Source organism: Camelina sativa, chromosome 11 (genome assembly GCF_000633955.1).
Source record: "Camelina sativa cultivar DH55 chromosome 11, Cs, whole genome shotgun sequence".
In the NCBI taxonomy this organism is placed as follows: Eukaryota; Viridiplantae; Streptophyta; class Magnoliopsida; order Brassicales; family Brassicaceae; genus Camelina; species Camelina sativa.
In genome coordinates, this window is record NC_025695.1 from 29354672 (window position 1) to 29372311 (window position 17640).

The 17640-nt window shown below is 37.9% G+C and overlaps 2 protein-coding genes across 3 annotated transcripts; one reads left to right on the top strand and one right to left on the bottom strand.

Annotated features, from left to right (window-relative positions):
- LOC104724585 (heavy metal-associated isoprenylated plant protein 20-like) lies at positions 1290 to 11725 on the top strand. Of its 2 annotated transcripts, none has more exons than XM_010443098.2 (3): positions 1290 to 1576; positions 1859 to 2026; positions 11454 to 11725. In XM_010443098.2, exons 1-3 carry the CDS (start codon positions 1522 to 1524, stop codon positions 11606 to 11608), a joined length of 378 nt encoding a protein of 125 aa, XP_010441400.1. In that variant the 5' UTR covers positions 1290 to 1521; the 3' UTR covers positions 11609 to 11725. The 2 variants fall into 2 exon arrangements, with proteins under 2 accessions (XP_010441400.1, XP_010441401.1); XM_010443099.2 differs by lacking the exon at positions 11454 to 11725 and adding an exon at positions 2275 to 2937 and having other exon boundaries at positions 1292 to 1576.
- LOC109127371 lies at positions 14956 to 15729 on the bottom strand. The gene is made up of 3 exons (XM_019231994.1): positions 15530 to 15729; positions 15235 to 15426; positions 14956 to 15163 (listed from the first exon to the last, which is right to left on the bottom strand). Exons 1-3 carry the CDS (start codon positions 15727 to 15729, stop codon positions 14956 to 14958), a joined length of 600 nt encoding a protein of 199 aa, XP_019087539.1.

A 17640-nucleotide genomic window follows, 5' to 3' on the forward strand; every position in this document is an offset into this window, starting at 1 on the left:
GAGTGTATCCTGTCCAGAGGAATAGATTGTCGGAGGTTTGAGACGGATTCCGCAAAATTACTAGCGATGGTGCAAGATCCGGAAGAGTGGCCGGTTTTCTCAACGCTTCTTGATGAGTTCCAGGTGCTTAGTGTCTCCTTGCCTCCTTTTACCTTTTCCAAGATCCCAATAATGTCAAATGTGAAGGCTGATTGTTTAGCTCGTTCTTCGAGAAAGCTAGTGTCTGAAACGATTTTTGTAAACTATTATCCTCCAGTTTGGGCAACCAATCTAGCATTTTTATTTTAATTAATGTTAGGTTGAAATATATATATATATTTATTTATTTATTTATTTATATGACTAATATGTTTTAAGTACAAATGAGCATGAAGCTTGATTTATCAGGTATCCAAATTTAACAGTTTAATTTGATTCTATTATGAGCATATTTAAAAGTTTAAAAAGTAAACATATTATAATATATTTACGTTTTTTTTTTAAGTTTAAGATATTATAAATATTTTAATTTTTATAGAATGATTAAATTATTATAAATATTTGAACTCCGTCAAAAGTTTAAAATATTATAATATATTTAAAGTCTATAAAATATTTAACTAATATTAATATTTTTACTCTTAAAAATTTTTAAATATAAAAAAAGTTTGAGTTAAACCCGTTAAAACATGTATTTTTATCAAACTATAAATTAAATTGGTTTCTTACAATTTTTTTCACTTCAACATGTAGAAATTTAACAAGCAACTTCTCCTCTTTTGACGACATACCAAAATAAAGAAAAACCCATCTTCTTACAAAACTACTATCCGATATTTCGGTGTGTCTATTCTCTTACAAAACTAATACGATATTGCGGAGTGTCTATTCTCTTACAAAACTACTATCCAATATTGTGGTGTGTCTGTTTCCGTGAAAACTACTTACTCTATTAGGATTTCCAATTTACCGTATAACCCCAAATATACAAATAAACACTATATAAACAAAGAAAATAAGTCTAAATAAAAAACTACATTACAAAAATACAAATTACAAAAAAAGTAACTAACAAAATATATAATCCTGTGTTTTAGCATGTGGTATCACCTAACAAAATATATAATTCTGTGTTGTAGCACGTGGTATCACCTAGTATGTATATTAAAAGTTCAAACACGATAGCTAATCTCCTTAACTATTTTTATTTATCGTTTATAAGGAAAACGGTAGACAAGGAAAAAAACTTGGCAAATCAGATTCTCGCAAAAAGAATAGTTTTCCTTTGGCTGTATAAATTTTACTTTTTGATTTTGAGTGATTCGTTAATGGGAATCGGACAAAGCTGAAACGAAGTGTCATAAGTTTGTCTCACTAGTGGATGTTGCTATGATTATATATATCCTCTGGCTGATTCAGCAGGGAGTTGGTCGTTTAAATAATTGTTCATCTAATTACCCTATTTCTTTGATCATAGATATTAGTACTAATTAGTTTCTAATATATGAATGGTGCTAACAGACGATAGACCTGAAAGTAAGGATGTGCTGCAGTGGATGCGAGAGGGTGGTCAAGCATGCCATTTACAAGCTGAGAGGTATTGTCATTATAATTTAATGTTCTATTCAAAAATAACTTATTAATTATTACTTTTTCTTCTATTAGATGTTTTCGTTAAATACACGAGTATTAGAAAAAATTATGTGATACTGTATAGTATAAATTATGGTCATAGAATAATTACTTTAAATTTTCCAGAAATTTTATAATATAGAAAAAAAATTGCTAAAACATGAGCATCCTATATATATAAAAGATGAAGTAACATTGTCAATATCAAAATAGTAACTAAACGGGCGTTGTGTTTGTTGTGGTGAAGGGGTGGACTCGGTGGAGGTGAACCTGGAGATGGAGAGAGTAACGGTGGTTGAGTACGTGCAGAGGAAGAAAGTGCTCAAGGCGGTGAGAAGAGCTGGTAAGCGAGCCGAGTTCTGGCCGTACCCGGACATGCCTCGCTACTTCACTTCCTCCGACCATTACTTCAAAGGTACTGCTGGGAAAAATAAATTCACTTTCGGTTATACTTCGGTTAGGTAAGCTTAAACCGATGTTAGTCATCTTAATAGAACGTATATCATATTGATAAGACCATATGTCATATTGATAAGTCTTATATTATATTGATAAGATTATATATCATGTGGAGGGTCGTATATATTATGGATATTCACTACAAAGATATAAATAAGTTATATTATCAATATACAATCATCGTATAACCGACCTATATTGAAGGCTAACCCATGAGGTTGCAATAGAGAAGACTAAGCCCAACCCAACTAGGACTAGGGTTTGGTGGCAGCTATCAAGAAAGAATCCCTAAACCGTAAAAGAGGGGAGGTGAAGAACCCAAAAATACTCAAGCTACAACCCTATTAAGCGACAGATCTAACGAGGACTAAATATTATTCATGAAGGAAGAGCCATGGCTTATAATATCATCCCACAATGGATGTTGATATTGATTTATTGTAATCTTGAGCATTAATCAGTAAAGATCTCTTTATGTTCATTCCGTGGAACTGTTCACGTACGAAACATTTAAAATTTGCCCAAACAATTGGCGCTAGGAGGGGCAGTTTTAACTACGTGAGTATGAACGACCGATGAGTTAATCTTGAGATGGAAGATAATTTGATCAACTCATGGATCTACTACGACGCTGGAAAAAATCTAATGATTGGGGGCAGAGCTACCAACGCTATAAGATCACCATTACTTGTCATTAAAAGGAAGGAAACTTCAAAAAATAATTGGGGGCAGATCGAGCTACCAACGCTTTATCGTTCGACTCATGGTAAACACTAGTGCACTACCATGAAGCATGGTGGATCACACTAAAGCCTTTGAGTATATTGATGGTGGCTTGACATATGGAGAAGTTATCCGATCGATTTCTTTGAGTCCTGAAATTGAATAGAACACAACCCAAAGATTTGGGGTTTTTCAATTTGGTCACGACTAAGGATCATTTTCATGTTTTAATTATTTTTTTTTTTTTTAAAAAGATGGGTGAGGAGATAGAGAATGGTAATCACTATGAAGAACTAAACACGGTACCGGAGCCTAATCACTGGAATGTTTCACAAGAGCAAATTCACGTTGGAGTTTCAGAAAAAACAACCTGCTTCAGTAACAAAATCTACTTGTCGAGCAATATAAATACATAATATCAGAATTATGCACATCAACGAAGTTACTATGAAGGAAGAAATTTGGTAGAGAGCAAAAATCACCAAACTAAGATAAATACCACCTTTTATTACGGGTTTTGGTTTCATTATATTAAAAGATGTTGTGATTCTCATTAAAAGAAAACGAACATCAGGTTGATAACTATTTGATGCAGTGGCTACATGAGTTCTGACAAACGCAAACAACAAAGGTTTCGCAATGCAACTATGCAAGCATGGCAACACAACATGACATCACCAGAGGCGAGAGCAGTTGTATTCTGAAACTAATACACAGTCTCGTACATAAAACCAGGGTTCTCTTATTAGAGCAGTGACCACGGTCACTCCAACATTCAAGCATCCATCATGATGATATTAAGAAGAATTTTGAGGATGGCCAGTCGATCCCCGTTCATAATAAGACTTGTCTTACCATGGAGATCAAATTGAAGTTTGTTTTGCATTAGCAAGAAGAGGATCCACGAAAATTGTCACTCCGGCTCGGAAACTTCAACGTAAACACGACAATTATGACACAAATCAAGATAAGTTTTCTAATGACCATTCATAAAGTATCATGGTTGTTTTAGATCTAGAATCTAGATCCTTTCTTTGTGCTCTATCAGATAACTAGGAAAGTCACGCCCATACCACTTATAAGTATCTAGTTGGTTAGCTATTTGTATGTCAATACATATAAGACTATCTATTAAGAACTAAGCATCCATGCACAAAAGAGAACATATTGATGTATCCAGAAAAAACTTGATAAAATTTAAGTTCTTAAGCACAGTGGTCTCTAAGATCACATAAAATTTTAGTAATAAGCATCTGTGATAAATAAATATAGATGTGTTTCTAAAGGTAGCAGAAGCTACCTGCTCATCTAAGATATTCTAGAAGACTTGTTCATCTACGGTAAAGGCTAAGTGCCTTGTAACAGAGGTCTAAGCACCCCGAGTAACTTGAACCAATACGTTTGTCTTTTAAGTTACTTGAAAAGGAGCTGGCTAAAACAATGTATCTACCGCAATTACTAACAGGAAATCAAACACGACTGTCAACGGGAAAAAAATGACAGGTTTAGAATGATGTGGCTACGGTCGCGTAAGGATAATTTGACTACAATCGCTACACAGAAAGACATGGTTACGTTTGCGTAAAGGATAAGTTGGCCAATAGAGGCAGTAGAAGTGAAAGGGAACGTATGCTATGCCTCCTAGAAAATAGAAGTGACTATGGTCGCTTAAAAAAGACTTATTAGCGAGACGTCTCTGCAATAGTTGGCAAAGCCGTAACATGCATGGAATTATGACGACATTCAACTACTGAAAAAAAAAATCAAGAGTAACTGCTTCAAAAGAAAACAAAAACAAGAAAAAAAGTTGTGATCAACGATCACTACTGAAAAAAGTAAAGGAAAAGGCCTGCCTGCAGACCATGGCCAATGCTAATCGAATAAGAGGAAACACCTCTTACAAGCATGACAAGCAGCAACCTTGGTTGATGATGTTGGTATAGATGACTGCGATGGATGTCATTGCCAGAAAAAAATCACAAACTTAGTGGAAATGAAGTAACTACGGTTGCTAAAAATTAAACAAAGGTGCAAAGCATCCTAAAACATAAGAAGCATAGAATGCTCACTATTAAAATTCGGAGGCAATGTCTCCCATTATAGAAAGTGACAATAGTCACTAGCTAAAATAAAACAGAAGGGGTAAAGTCTATACAGATGTAATAAGCATAAAGAAAAGAAAAAGTGATGATGATCACTTAAAACAAAAGCTGAGGCAATGCCTCGTAAGGTATAAGAAGCATTGAATGCTCATTATATAAAAGAAATCAGAGGCTANAGTACGTGCAGAGGAAGAAAGTGCTCAAGGCGGTGAGAAGAGCTGGTAAGCGAGCCGAGTTCTGGCCGTACCCGGACATGCCTCGCTACTTCACTTCCTCCGACCATTACTTCAAAGGTACTGCTGGGAAAAATAAATTCACTTTCGGTTATACTTCGGTTAGGTAAGCTTAAACCGATGTTAGTCATCTTAATAGAACGTATATCATATTGATAAGACCAGATGTCATATTGATAAGTCTTATATTATATTGATAAGATTATATATCATGTGGAGGGTCGTATATATTATGGATATTCACTACAAAGATATAAATAAGTTATATTATCAATATACAATCATCGTATAACCGACCTATATTGAAGGCTAACCCATGAGGTTGCAATAGAGAAGACTAAGCCCAACCCAACTAGGACTAGGGTTTGGTGGCAGCTATCAAGAAAGAATCCCTAAACCGTAAAAGAGGGGAGGTGAAGAACCCAAAAATACTCAAGCTACAACCCTATTAAGCGACAGATCTAACGAGGACTAAATATTATTCATGAAGGAAGAGCCATGGCTTATAATATCATCCCACAATGGATGTTGATATTGATTTATTGTAATCTTGAGCATTAATCAGTAAAGATCTCTTTATGTTCATTCCGTGGAACTGTTCACGTACGAAACATTTAAAATTTGCCCAAACAATTGGCGCTAGGAGGGGCAGTTTTAACTACGTGAGTATGAACGACCGATGAGTTAATCTTGAGATGGAAGATAATTTGATCAACTCATGGATCTACTACGACGCTGGAAAAAATCTAATGATTGGGGGCAGAGCTACCAACGCTATAAGATCACCATTACTTGTCATTAAAAGGAAGGAAACTTCAAAAAATAATTGGGGGCAGATCGAGCTACCAACGCTTTATCGTTCGACTCATGGTAAACACTAGTGCACTACCATGAAGCATGGTGGATCACACTAAAGCCTTTGAGTATATTGATGGTGGCTTGACATATGGAGAAGTTATCCGATCGATTTCTTTGAGTCCTGAAATTGAATAGAACACAACCCAAAGATTTGGGGTTTTTCAATTTGGTCACGACTAAGGATCATTTTCATGTTTTAATTATTTTTTTTTTTTTTAAAAAGATGGGTGAGGAGATAGAGAATGGTAATCACTATGAAGAACTAAACACGGTACCGGAGCCTAATCACTGGAATGTTTCACAAGAGCAAATTCACGTTGGAGTTTCAGAAAAAACAACCTGCTTCAGTAACAAAATCTACTTGTCGAGCAATATAAATACATAATATCAGAATTATGCACATCAACGAAGTTACTATGAAGGAAGAAATTTGGTAGAGAGCAAAAATCACCAAACTAAGATAAATACCACCTTTTATTACGGGTTTTGGTTTCATTATATTAAAAGATGTTGTGATTCTCATTAAAAGAAAACGAACATCAGGTTGATAACTATTTGATGCAGTGGCTACATGAGTTCTGACAAACGCAAACAACAAAGGTTTCGCAATGCAACTATGCAAGCATGGCAACACAACATGACATCACCAGAGGCGAGAGCAGTTGTATTCTGAAACTAATACACAGTCTCGTACATAAAACCAGGGTTCTCTTATTAGAGCAGTGACCACGGTCACTCCAACATTCAAGCATCCATCATGATGATATTAAGAAGAATTTTGAGGATGGCCAGTCGATCCCCGTTCATAATAAGACTTGTCTTACCATGGAGATCAAATTGAAGTTTGTTTTGCATTAGCAAGAAGAGGATCCACGAAAATTGTCACTCCGGCTCGGAAACTTCAACGTAAACACGACAATTATGACACAAATCAAGATAAGTTTTCTAATGACCATTCATAAAGTATCATGGTTGTTTTAGATCTAGAATCTAGATCCTTTCTTTGTGCTCTATCAGATAACTAGGAAAGTCACGCCCATACCACTTATAAGTATCTAGTTGGTTAGCTATTTGTATGTCAATACATATAAGACTATCTATTAAGAACTAAGCATCCATGCACAAAAGAGAACATATTGATGTATCCAGAAAAAACTTGATAAAATTTAAGTTCTTAAGCACAGTGGTCTCTAAGATCACATAAAATTTTAGTAATAAGCATCTGTGATAAATAAATATAGATGTGTTTCTAAAGGTAGCAGAAGCTACCTGCTCATCTAAGATATTCTAGAAGACTTGTTCATCTACGGTAAAGGCTAAGTGCCTTGTAACAGAGGTCTAAGCACCCCGAGTAACTTGAACCAATACGTTTGTCTTTTAAGTTACTTGAAAAGGAGCTGGCTAAAACAATGTATCTACCGCAATTACTAACAGGAAATCAAACACGACTGTCAACGGGAAAAAAATGACAGGTTTAGAATGATGTGGCTACGGTCGCGTAAGGATAATTTGACTACAATCGCTACACAGAAAGACATGGTTACGTTTGCGTAAAGGATAAGTTGGCCAATAGAGGCAGTAGAAGTGAAAGGGAACGTATGCTATGCCTCCTAGAAAATAGAAGTGACTATGGTCGCTTAAAAAAGACTTATTAGCGAGACGTCTCTGCAATAGTTGGCAAAGCCGTAACATGCATGGAATTATGACGACATTCAACTACTGAAAAAAAAAATCAAGAGTAACTGCTTCAAAAGAAAACAAAAACAAGAAAAAAAGTTGTGATCAACGATCACTACTGAAAAAAGTAAAGGAAAAGGCCTGCCTGCAGACCATGGCCAATGCTAATCGAATAAGAGGAAACACCTCTTACAAGCATGACAAGCAGCAACCTTGGTTGATGATGTTGGTATAGATGACTGCGATGGATGTCATTGCCAGAAAAAAATCACAAACTTAGTGGAAATGAAGTAACTACGGTTGCTAAAAATTAAACAAAGGTGCAAAGCATCCTAAAACATAAGAAGCATAGAATGCTCACTATTAAAATTCGGAGGCAATGTCTCCCATTATAGAAAGTGACAATAGTCACTAGCTAAAATAAAACAGAAGGGGTAAAGTCTATACAGATGTAATAAGCATAAAGAAAAGAAAAAGTGATGATGATCACTTAAAACAAAAGCTGAGGCAATGCCTCGTAAGGTATAAGAAGCATTGAATGCTCATTATATAAAAGAAATCAGAGGCTATGTCTCCCAACAAAGATAAGTGAAGAGGAAGCATACTCTGATAAACTGGAAGTTGCTTACACATAGAGGGAGCAAACTTAAGAATACATAAACTTGGTAGTTGCTGATCCATCGAGATAGTAGACTCTGAGACACAAAGATGTTTACCCATTGAGGAAGCATACTCAAATACAGGGCCGGACCGAATATATTTGCTGCCTAAAGCAAAAAATCCCATAAACAAACTGAAATAAAATTAAAATTGGCAAAATGCATATTTCAGTACTCGAACTCGACACCTATGAAGTACTAAGCATATACTTCAACAGTGTGCTAAAAGAATTTTCTTGCTAAATGATGCCCTCAAACTATTAATATATTTTTGATTCCTAAAGCATCTGCTTGTTGGGCTTTAGCCCCGGGCCGGCTCTGCTCAAATATATTGTAGTTGCTTACCCATTGAGTAAGCAAACTCCATTAAATAAAAACGTACTTACCCGTTGAGGAAGTCTACTCTAACAAAATAAAAGTAGCTTACCTATGGAGGAAGCAGACTTCAAATTGCAGTGAGGAAAAACTTCATGAAGTGGCCACGATGCCCAATACTACAAAAATAATTGGCAAAGCCATAACGTGAAACAACCACGTTCAATACGTTTCAAATAAGAGGGACACCTCAAAATAAAGAGCACCAGAAACTGGTGACAGTCAAAAATAGAAGGGACAACCCTCATTATAGAACACACTAAAAGGGGGCAATCTCTGAAAGAAAAACAACTACCACTGTTGCTTTAAAATTAAAGAGACATAAAGCTCTCTCATAAGGACGTGAATACGGTCACTAACCAATAAAAAATAATTGTGGTTGTTGGTTAAGAAAGGACGAAAGGTAGTGACGGAAACTACACAGAATTATTTGAGAGAGAAAAGCTCTCATGAAAAATGATTTGGCTACGGTTACATAGTTTAAAGAGAGAGTAACAAACGGACACTAGAACTCCCAAGTACTTTATTGGCGACAGTTACTAAGCAACATATAAAGTGATTATGGTCACGCAAAGCCTCCTAGTTAAGAAACAAGGAGCATTGAATGATCATTACAAACATGCTAAGGCATGACCTCCGTAATTTATAGGCATGACCAACATATAAATGCTCATTACCAACATCATTGTGATAAAGAAATGACCATTTATGTTACTTTTGAAGATCTCATGTGTAGCTCCATATGGTTGGGTAAGATACACAAAGAAAAGTAAAGCTCTGTATCCTCCGCTAAGTAAGCGAGAGGCTAAGAAAGCTCCAAAAGCGAATAAGCAAGTAATTTTAACAAAAGAGTATAAGGCACTGCCTTTGAAAATGATCAAGTATGTTGTACTGATGAAAATCATAGTGAGATTTTGTATTCAGAGTTCTACCACACTAATTGCTACATGCCATGCCACCTTTGGCGATAATTTAGCTGCAAGATCGATGAGAGACCTTCTCATATGAAGATAATTATCAAAAGTATGTTGCACTTAGTGGTTAAGTAGCAGCTAATCGAGGCAAAGTATATTTTTCGGAGCTGAAACGTAGGTGCAGCCATGTCGCGAATGTCCTAAAGAAAGAGAAATCCTGATGACGAAAAAATACGAAGTAAGGTACGTACGTTACATACGGAATCCCTTGAAAAAAAAAACAACAACAACAAACGTAGATAAGAATAGAAGTCATTACTCATATCAGGAGCAGCTTATGGTTACTTGAATTCTACACATAGACAAGAGACAGATATGGGAGAACAACTCCCCAATAACTCAAATAGAACTACGGAACCCCAAGTTGGTGGATGAATTGGCTAAGGAGGTGGAAAATAAGATTTCACCGTAGCAATCAGAGCAGCAGAGGCCTCAAAGCCATGGATGATGGTAAACCATATTTTCTAGATTCAAGCAACATCGATAGATTCGGTGCCATAACAGTATCTGGATTCTTCTTCCGAAATATCGACTAAAGAAATCCACAAAACCCACTCGACAAAAATAGATGACTATTAAGAATTTTCTGTGGAATGACTTACCCCGTATGCGGAGAGTCACGCAAACAAGATGTATACAACTTCAAAAAGACATCAAAGAACAATGACATCTACGGAAGCCACGTGAAGCCAAGTGATATCGACTAATCAAAGCTTGTGCAAATTAGTCTGGTTATTGAGAAAAAGATTCAAAAGTAAACGTTACACAAAGAAAATATCTTTAATTTGTGGCTGGGGCAAAATCATTATCAAGTCGATGAGAGACTTAAAATACACGAGTGACAACAATTTTCAGCTCCAGAAGCTGGACACATGAAACCAAATGTAATCGCTCCATGTTTGAGAGTTGGTTTAGAAGCGTTTGCTTATCACTAGAGAAGCCAACGTCGGGGGGAAAATACAAAAAGGCAAGACAATGTGCGAACTACAAAAGAAGGTTGACGGTTATGTTACTTATTGCCACGCTGCAAAACAAGACATAAGTGCTCTTCTCCAATGCAAAAGCTGGCTAGAATGAGCAATCAATCAAAAGCCGCCTCATGTCAAAATGACACCATTCAGTCAAAAGACGTTCATAGTAACGACCGATTCAAGCTTACCAAATAGACATGCTACTCTTCAAATTCTAAATTAGAAAGTAAAGAGTATGGGAGTATGGGGCAAACTGTTGGGAAAAATAAATTCACTTTCGGTTATACTTCGGTTAGGTAAGCTTAAACCGATGTTAGTCATCTTAATAGAACGTATATCATATTGATAAGACCAGATGTCATATTGATAAGTTTTATATTATATTGATAAGATTATATATATCATGTGGAGGGTCGTATATATTATGGATATTCACTACAAAGATAGAAATAAGTTATATTATCAATATACAATCATCGTATGACCGACTTATATTGAAGGCTAACCCATAAGGTTACAATAGAGAAGACTAAGCCCAACCCAACTAGGACTAGGGTTTGGTGGCAGCTATAAAGAAAGAATCTCTAAACTGTAGAAGAGGGGAGGTGAAGAACCCAAGAATACTCAAGCTACAACCCTATTAAGCGACAGATCTAACGAGGACTAAATATTATTCATGAAAGAAGAGATCATCGCACAATGGATGTTGATATTGATTTATTGTAATCTTGAGGGTTAATCAATAAAGATCTGTTTATGTTCATTCCTTAGAACTGTTCACGTACGAATCGGTTAAAATTTGCCCAAACAGATACCACCCGTGAGTTCAGGGAGAGCTACAACTACTATCGCCATGGCTACAATCTTAGCGACCGTCATGGTCATATCCATGTTACCAACCGTGGCGACGACAAAGTGAGCAACTTTTTCAATGACGACAACGTCCACGCCTGTCGCCTTATGTGATCTTCCTCTTTTTTTAGGGTATCTACGGGTTTATGCATGTTGTATCGTCTATAGGGTTGATTAATTAGTTTTTTAATGCATAAGCATATAAAAGCTAGAGTAAAAGAAACTTGCATACATGATATACTAAACTTATTCCTAGAGCTATTCTTCACATTAAGAAATCGATATAGTATTTAATGGTCAAATTCACAAATACTCACAATCACACAATAGATTATCAGTATTAAAATTAAGCTAAACAAAATTGATTATAATTAAAAATAGTAAAGAAAATAAAACCGTTAGTAAACGGATTGGAAAAAGAGCTAAGGTTTAGGAATTTAATTTGTGACACCCCTGTTTCAGGGACATTCAGAGAGATTTAAAAGAATTGATTTGACCACCTATATCACGAAAGTGCACTTATATTTCTGTCAATTATATTATCGAACCTCAATTTTCAATGATCAACACACTAGGAATGCACAAAACTACTTAATCTAAATTTAAACAAAGATTTGATTTATGTAACAAACTTAACTAAGCAAGGCAAACAAATTGTAAAAAGATCAACAAATAAACCAAGAAAGAAATAGAAAATCAACTCAACAATAACTAAAGGAGAATCTCAGGGTTAAGGTAATTGATTAGGAGTGAGATAAGAGATGAATTATGGAGTATCAAACAACTTAAACTAAGCAAGATCCCTAGGCAATAGAACAATAGCAAGACTAACACATTTCCATGCAATTAATCTCTTTACTAATCAATCAATCATCAACTTCTTCCAAAGGCAATTAAATGATCAATAAGCATTACAATCAAGTCTATCTAGCCACTAAGTACCCTAGTCAACAATTTCCAAAGGTAAGGAATGCAAAGCACTTAAAAGTTTTGGTTCAGGAATTTCTTCAAACACCTTCTGGGCATGAAATTCCTAAAGTCTAGAATCAATATGATCAAGGCTGATCTAACTTTATTAGCAACCAATAAGCAAATATCTGAAACAACCCGACTCATTATACATATATATATATATCCTAATATCTAGTGATCTCATACTCACTATCAAACTAACCCAATCAACAACAACAGCGGATAACAGCAATAAATCCAATAACCAATAACGATTAACGAAATAACATCAAATCGATTTCAACAATAAACCAGAACACAAAACAATCATAAAATCAACAATCCTGACATCCGTTCTAGACAACTACGTTCCATTCTAGGATCCTAACATAGACACAGAGCAAACAACCGATCCTCTAGAACATCCTCCTCTTCATAGACTTGATTCCACGATAACACTTTGCCTTTACATGCGCCACAACACAAAAGAGAGACGTAAGTATTACCAGAAATACTTAGTGAGGCAATCCTTCCATCTACTGGGCTATACACACAAGCAATAAGATCTTCCACGCCACAATCAACAAACAATAAAACAAACCAAGCAATGCATAAAGCAACATGACGTAACCGGTTGCTGCTGAAGGGTGTCAACCGACACCAGAAGGTGTTGACCAACACTAGTCATCTGGTGTTGACCGACACCACTACTGGTTTCGACCGACACCACTACTGGTTTCGACCGACACCACTACTGGTGTCGACCGACACCCGACATTCCCAAATCCATAACAGTATCGACCGGCACCTCCACATGGTGTCAACCGACACTCATCAAGTCCCCAAGTCGTCCTCGCGTTGGTGTCGACCGACACCATCTTGGTGTCGACCGACACTGATGCCGAGCATCGATTCCCTTCGAACAGAACCTTCGAATCTCACCTCCAAGCTTCTCTTATCTGTCCCACACGATCCCAGGAACAGATCTAAGCCTCAGGAGCTACGAAAACCACAAGGAACTCACAAGAAAACAACAACACATCACACAAATTACAGAAACAGAGATTTTAGCTTAGATAAGTCATGGTCATGCACTCACTTTTGCCAATCAACGAGATCTATACCCAAATGACAAAGCTAGCACCACATCAACCTTCCCACCACATTCCTAGCCTTGGATCCACACTCTCCATGAAGAAAATCACCCCATTGATACAAAGAACTCACCAAAACCTCAAGCACTCTCACAAAGACTTTGTTCCCTTCTCTTTTCTGAGATGTGAAAAACGGCTAAAGGACTTGGGAAGTCGAGTTTTCCCTAATAAAATTGAGTCTTAGGGTTCTCCTAAACCAACCACGCAAACCAGAGGATTATAAGCAAACCGATTAACCCATCCGGACATGGTGTCGACCGACATAACAAGTAGTGTCGATCAACACCCCTACCAAAAATCCAATTTTTGGTTTGCGGGTTTTATAATTCTCCCCCACTAGAATAGATTCGTCCTCGAATCTAGCACCAAGACCAACAACCAAGGATCTTCCGTGCAGCCAACACCATGTCATAATAACCCGCATCTCCGACATTATCTGCTCTCAACTCATGCATCTCCCCCGCTCTCAGGCCTCAGCCTTCGAGACTTGCCGGCTTGCTATCGGGCCTCAGCCCTCAAGCTACGGGCCTCAACTCATCCATCTCCCCTGCGTCTTTCGAGCTATCTCCCTACAGCGTGCCTTCGGATCGTCACCCAAAGTCGATATACCAATTATACCCTTAGGCCACAAAGTCCTTCAAGATAACGGTACATAGGAACCTAACCATCCCCTCATGAGTTGTTCGAGATCTCATATCCATAGAGCAATAATTCTGAGCTCGACCGAGTACCACGCTGACCAGAACTACCTCTATGGCTCTCACAGGAACATCGCAATGTCCTACGGCCAACACTCGCCACTAAGGCTACCAAAACATCACAAAGACCCTAACGTCACAAAGACTCTAAAAACGTCACAAAGATCCCAAAAACGTCACAAGGACCACATAACGTCCCGCATGACCACCACCAAGGCCACAAAATGTCTAAATGGACCTCCACAAATACCAAAAATGTCACCGGGTCCGCCACCATGGTATTTTGCTTCACTAAGACCACCACCAAGGTATCTAGCGACACCATGACCACGGTCCGGGTACAAAACACTACCACTGACAAGCGTCACCAAGATCTCTATCACCAATACCACTATCATGATACCACACTTTCCATAAAACTTTCCACTTTTAGAAACTTTCTAATTATGGAAACCTCCTTTTTAAGGAAACTTTCTATTTATGGAAACTTTCCAAAAATAGAAACCCCGAGCTATTTTCTTTTCCCCATGACACAAATAAAGAAATACTCATCTTATTAATCACAAAATGTCATAATCGTTACAACCTCAACGAAAATACATAATGAAAAATAAGATACATCAGCACCGAGCCAATGGCCCGCATCTTGAGGACCACCTCATCTTGGTACTTCAATCGCAAAACCAACCACCCCTAAGCGACAAAGTATCAACAAAGATGGGCTGGAATACTCCGTCCACTCCAGCCACGGTCTTCTAACCATAACGACATTGGGACCAAGGTTAGACAAGCTCGGGCCTCGACCTGCTTCTCGAACCATTTCTGGAACCTTGCCTTCATCCTCACCTCGGATTCCCAAGTCTCCTCTAACACACCATCACAGTCCTACGAGACTCTCATCAAAGGAATCTTCTTCCGCCGAAGTTCCTTGATTCACCTCTTCAGAACCCTCACTGGTCTCATCTCAAGAGTCATGTTGAGCTGAAGATCTACAAGAATCTTAGGCAACACCTCGTCATCCTTGTGAAGACACTTCCTTAACATCGACACATGGAAGACCTTATGGAATGCATGCATAACTTCAGGCAACTCAAACCTATATGCAACCGGTCCCACCCTCTCCATAATACTGAAAGGACCCATATATCTCACTCAACTTAGTCTATGAGATAGACATGTTCAGACCCTGCAACACGGCCATCTTGAGGTACACTTTATCATCGACCTAAAACTCAATGTCCTTTCTCCTTGGATCATCATAACTCCTCTGTCGATCCTGAGCCTCCCTCATGTTCAGCTTGAGCACCCGGATCTTTTTCGTGGTCTTCTGAACAAAACTTGCATCTAGTGTGCTCCTCTTCCAAACCAGAGTCCAGCATAAAGGTGTGCGACATGGCCTCCCATACAACGCCTCATAAGGAACCATCCCCATATTCGTCTGGTAGCTGTTATGGTAAGTAAGCTCTACCACGCTCGAGTGATCTGCTTAATGACCACCCCAATCCAGCACACACATCTTTAGTAAATCCTCCAACATCTGAATAGTCCTCTCCGACTGCCTATATGTCTAAGGATGGTAAGCTGTACTTATATGCACCTTAGTTCCCATCTCAGCCTGAAATGTCCTCCAAAACACCGAAGTGAACTTAGAATCTCATCTGACTATCCCCTTCACATACTTTTTAGCCAGGACCGCTGCTCCATCAGTCTTCTTAATGACCAGAAAATGTGCTGACTTAGTCACCCAGTCCATGAAACGACCCGACCCGTTTTTTTTTTGTTTTTTTAAAAAATAAATAACAATAATAACAATAACAATAATAATAATAATAATAATAATAATAATAATAATAATAATAATAATAATAATAATATTAATAATAATAATAATAATAATAATAATAAATAAACTACAACTAGTGGTCCCATATCCACTAGTGACCTAACCACAATCACAACCAACGGCGGAAATAACCAATACCAATATCCAATAAATATCCAATAATAAATACCAATATTATAACATAAACAATATCCAATAATCAACCCATAGGAAACATAGAACCAGCAACCTAGCAATGTTTCTAATTACCAAACTTTAGCAACCTAACAATGCTAGACAACAACCAATCGAGTCCCTAGAACATCCTCCTCTTCATTGCCTTGATTTCACGATCACACTTTGCCTTTACCTGCACCCTAAACACAAATTGCAATGCATGAGTATTTTATAAACACTCAGTAAGGCAATCCTCCCGTCTACTGGGCTATACACACAAGCAATAGAGACATCTCTAACCATCAACCAACAATAAACTATCAACAATAACAAGCCAGGACCCTGCATCGACCGACACCAAGCATGCATCAACCGACACCAGTTGGGGTTACGTTGACCGACGCATGATATGCATCGACAGATACTCCCATTGCATCGACCGACGCATGCTTGAGATAGCATGCATCGACCGATGCACATGCTGAGCATCCCGAAGCTTCTCGCCGGATCTTTGTTCCTACAACCACAAAACTCGATCCCAAGCCACAAGAAAACTTCCTAACGTCCTAAATACATTCAAACGAGCCAAAAAAACATAAACAAGCAGATCAGACAAATCTCCAGCTCATATAAGCCATGGTCATGCACTTACCTTTGCCAAGACGAATGTGAACCTCAAACAAGCAAGAAAACACTTCCAGGAAGCTCCTACAACGATTCCAGCTACAGATCTCTACAGGAACAACCTCAAACTTCCAAAATCTCACCAAGAACACTTAGAACTCTTTTCCTCTCTTCTTTTCTCTGGCTAAAGTCGTCGAATGAGACAAAACACTCGAGTTAATGATTTTCCCTAACCCAAAACGCAGCGTTTACCCTAAACTTTGGTTCGCGGATGTTACAATTCTCCCCCACCAACATAGATTCGTCCTCGAATCTCGAACAACCATCAGCCAAGGACTCCCATGCAACCGTCTCCACGGTCCGCACTCCTCCGACCGATCTACAAAAAGTCACCTCTAGGCGATAGAATCACGTTTCAGGCATTATTTGCTCTTGACTTTTGGACTTTCCTTTACCCACATGCCTAAACCTTGAGTTTTTATTGGCTCCTCATCAAGCCTAAGCCTACATGCCATAATATTGGCTCCTCATCGGGCCTAAGCCCGCATGCCATAATATATAAGGAAGTCCAATACTCGTCTCTCGGGTTGCCACCCTACAGCGTGCCCCCGGATCGTCATCCGAAGTCGATATATCAACCATACTCCCAAGCCATAAAGTCTCAGAATATGGCGGTACTAGGAGAACCAAAGTCCCCCAAGAGTTGCGAGCAAACAATTC

Excerpts from the sequence above, each read along its gene's own strand:
- LOC104724585 (XM_010443098.2), top strand. The coding sequence starts at position 1,522 with ATGTGCTGCAGTGGATGCGAGAGGGTGGTCAAGCATGCCATTTACAAG. Across the intron at positions 1,577-1,858 it reads TGCCATTTACAAGCTGAGAG|GGGTGGACTCGGTGGAGGTG; the intron begins GTATTGTCATTA and ends GTTGTGGTGAAG. Across the intron at positions 2,027-11,453 it reads CTCCGACCATTACTTCAAAG|ATACCACCCGTGAGTTCAGG; the intron begins GTACTGCTGGGA and ends TTGCCCAAACAG.
- LOC109127371 (XM_019231994.1), bottom strand. The coding sequence starts at position 15,729 with ATGGGGATGGTTCCTTATGAGGCGTTGTATGGGAGGCCATGTCGCACA. Across the intron at positions 15,427-15,529 it reads CCAAGGAGAAAGGACATTGA|TATTATGGAGAGGGTGGGAC; the intron begins GTTTTAGGTCGA and ends GGGTCCTTTCAG. Across the intron at positions 15,164-15,234 it reads CCAGTGAGGGTTCTGAAGAG|AGGAGACTTGGGAATCCGAG; the intron begins GTGAATCAAGGA and ends ATGGTGTGTTAG.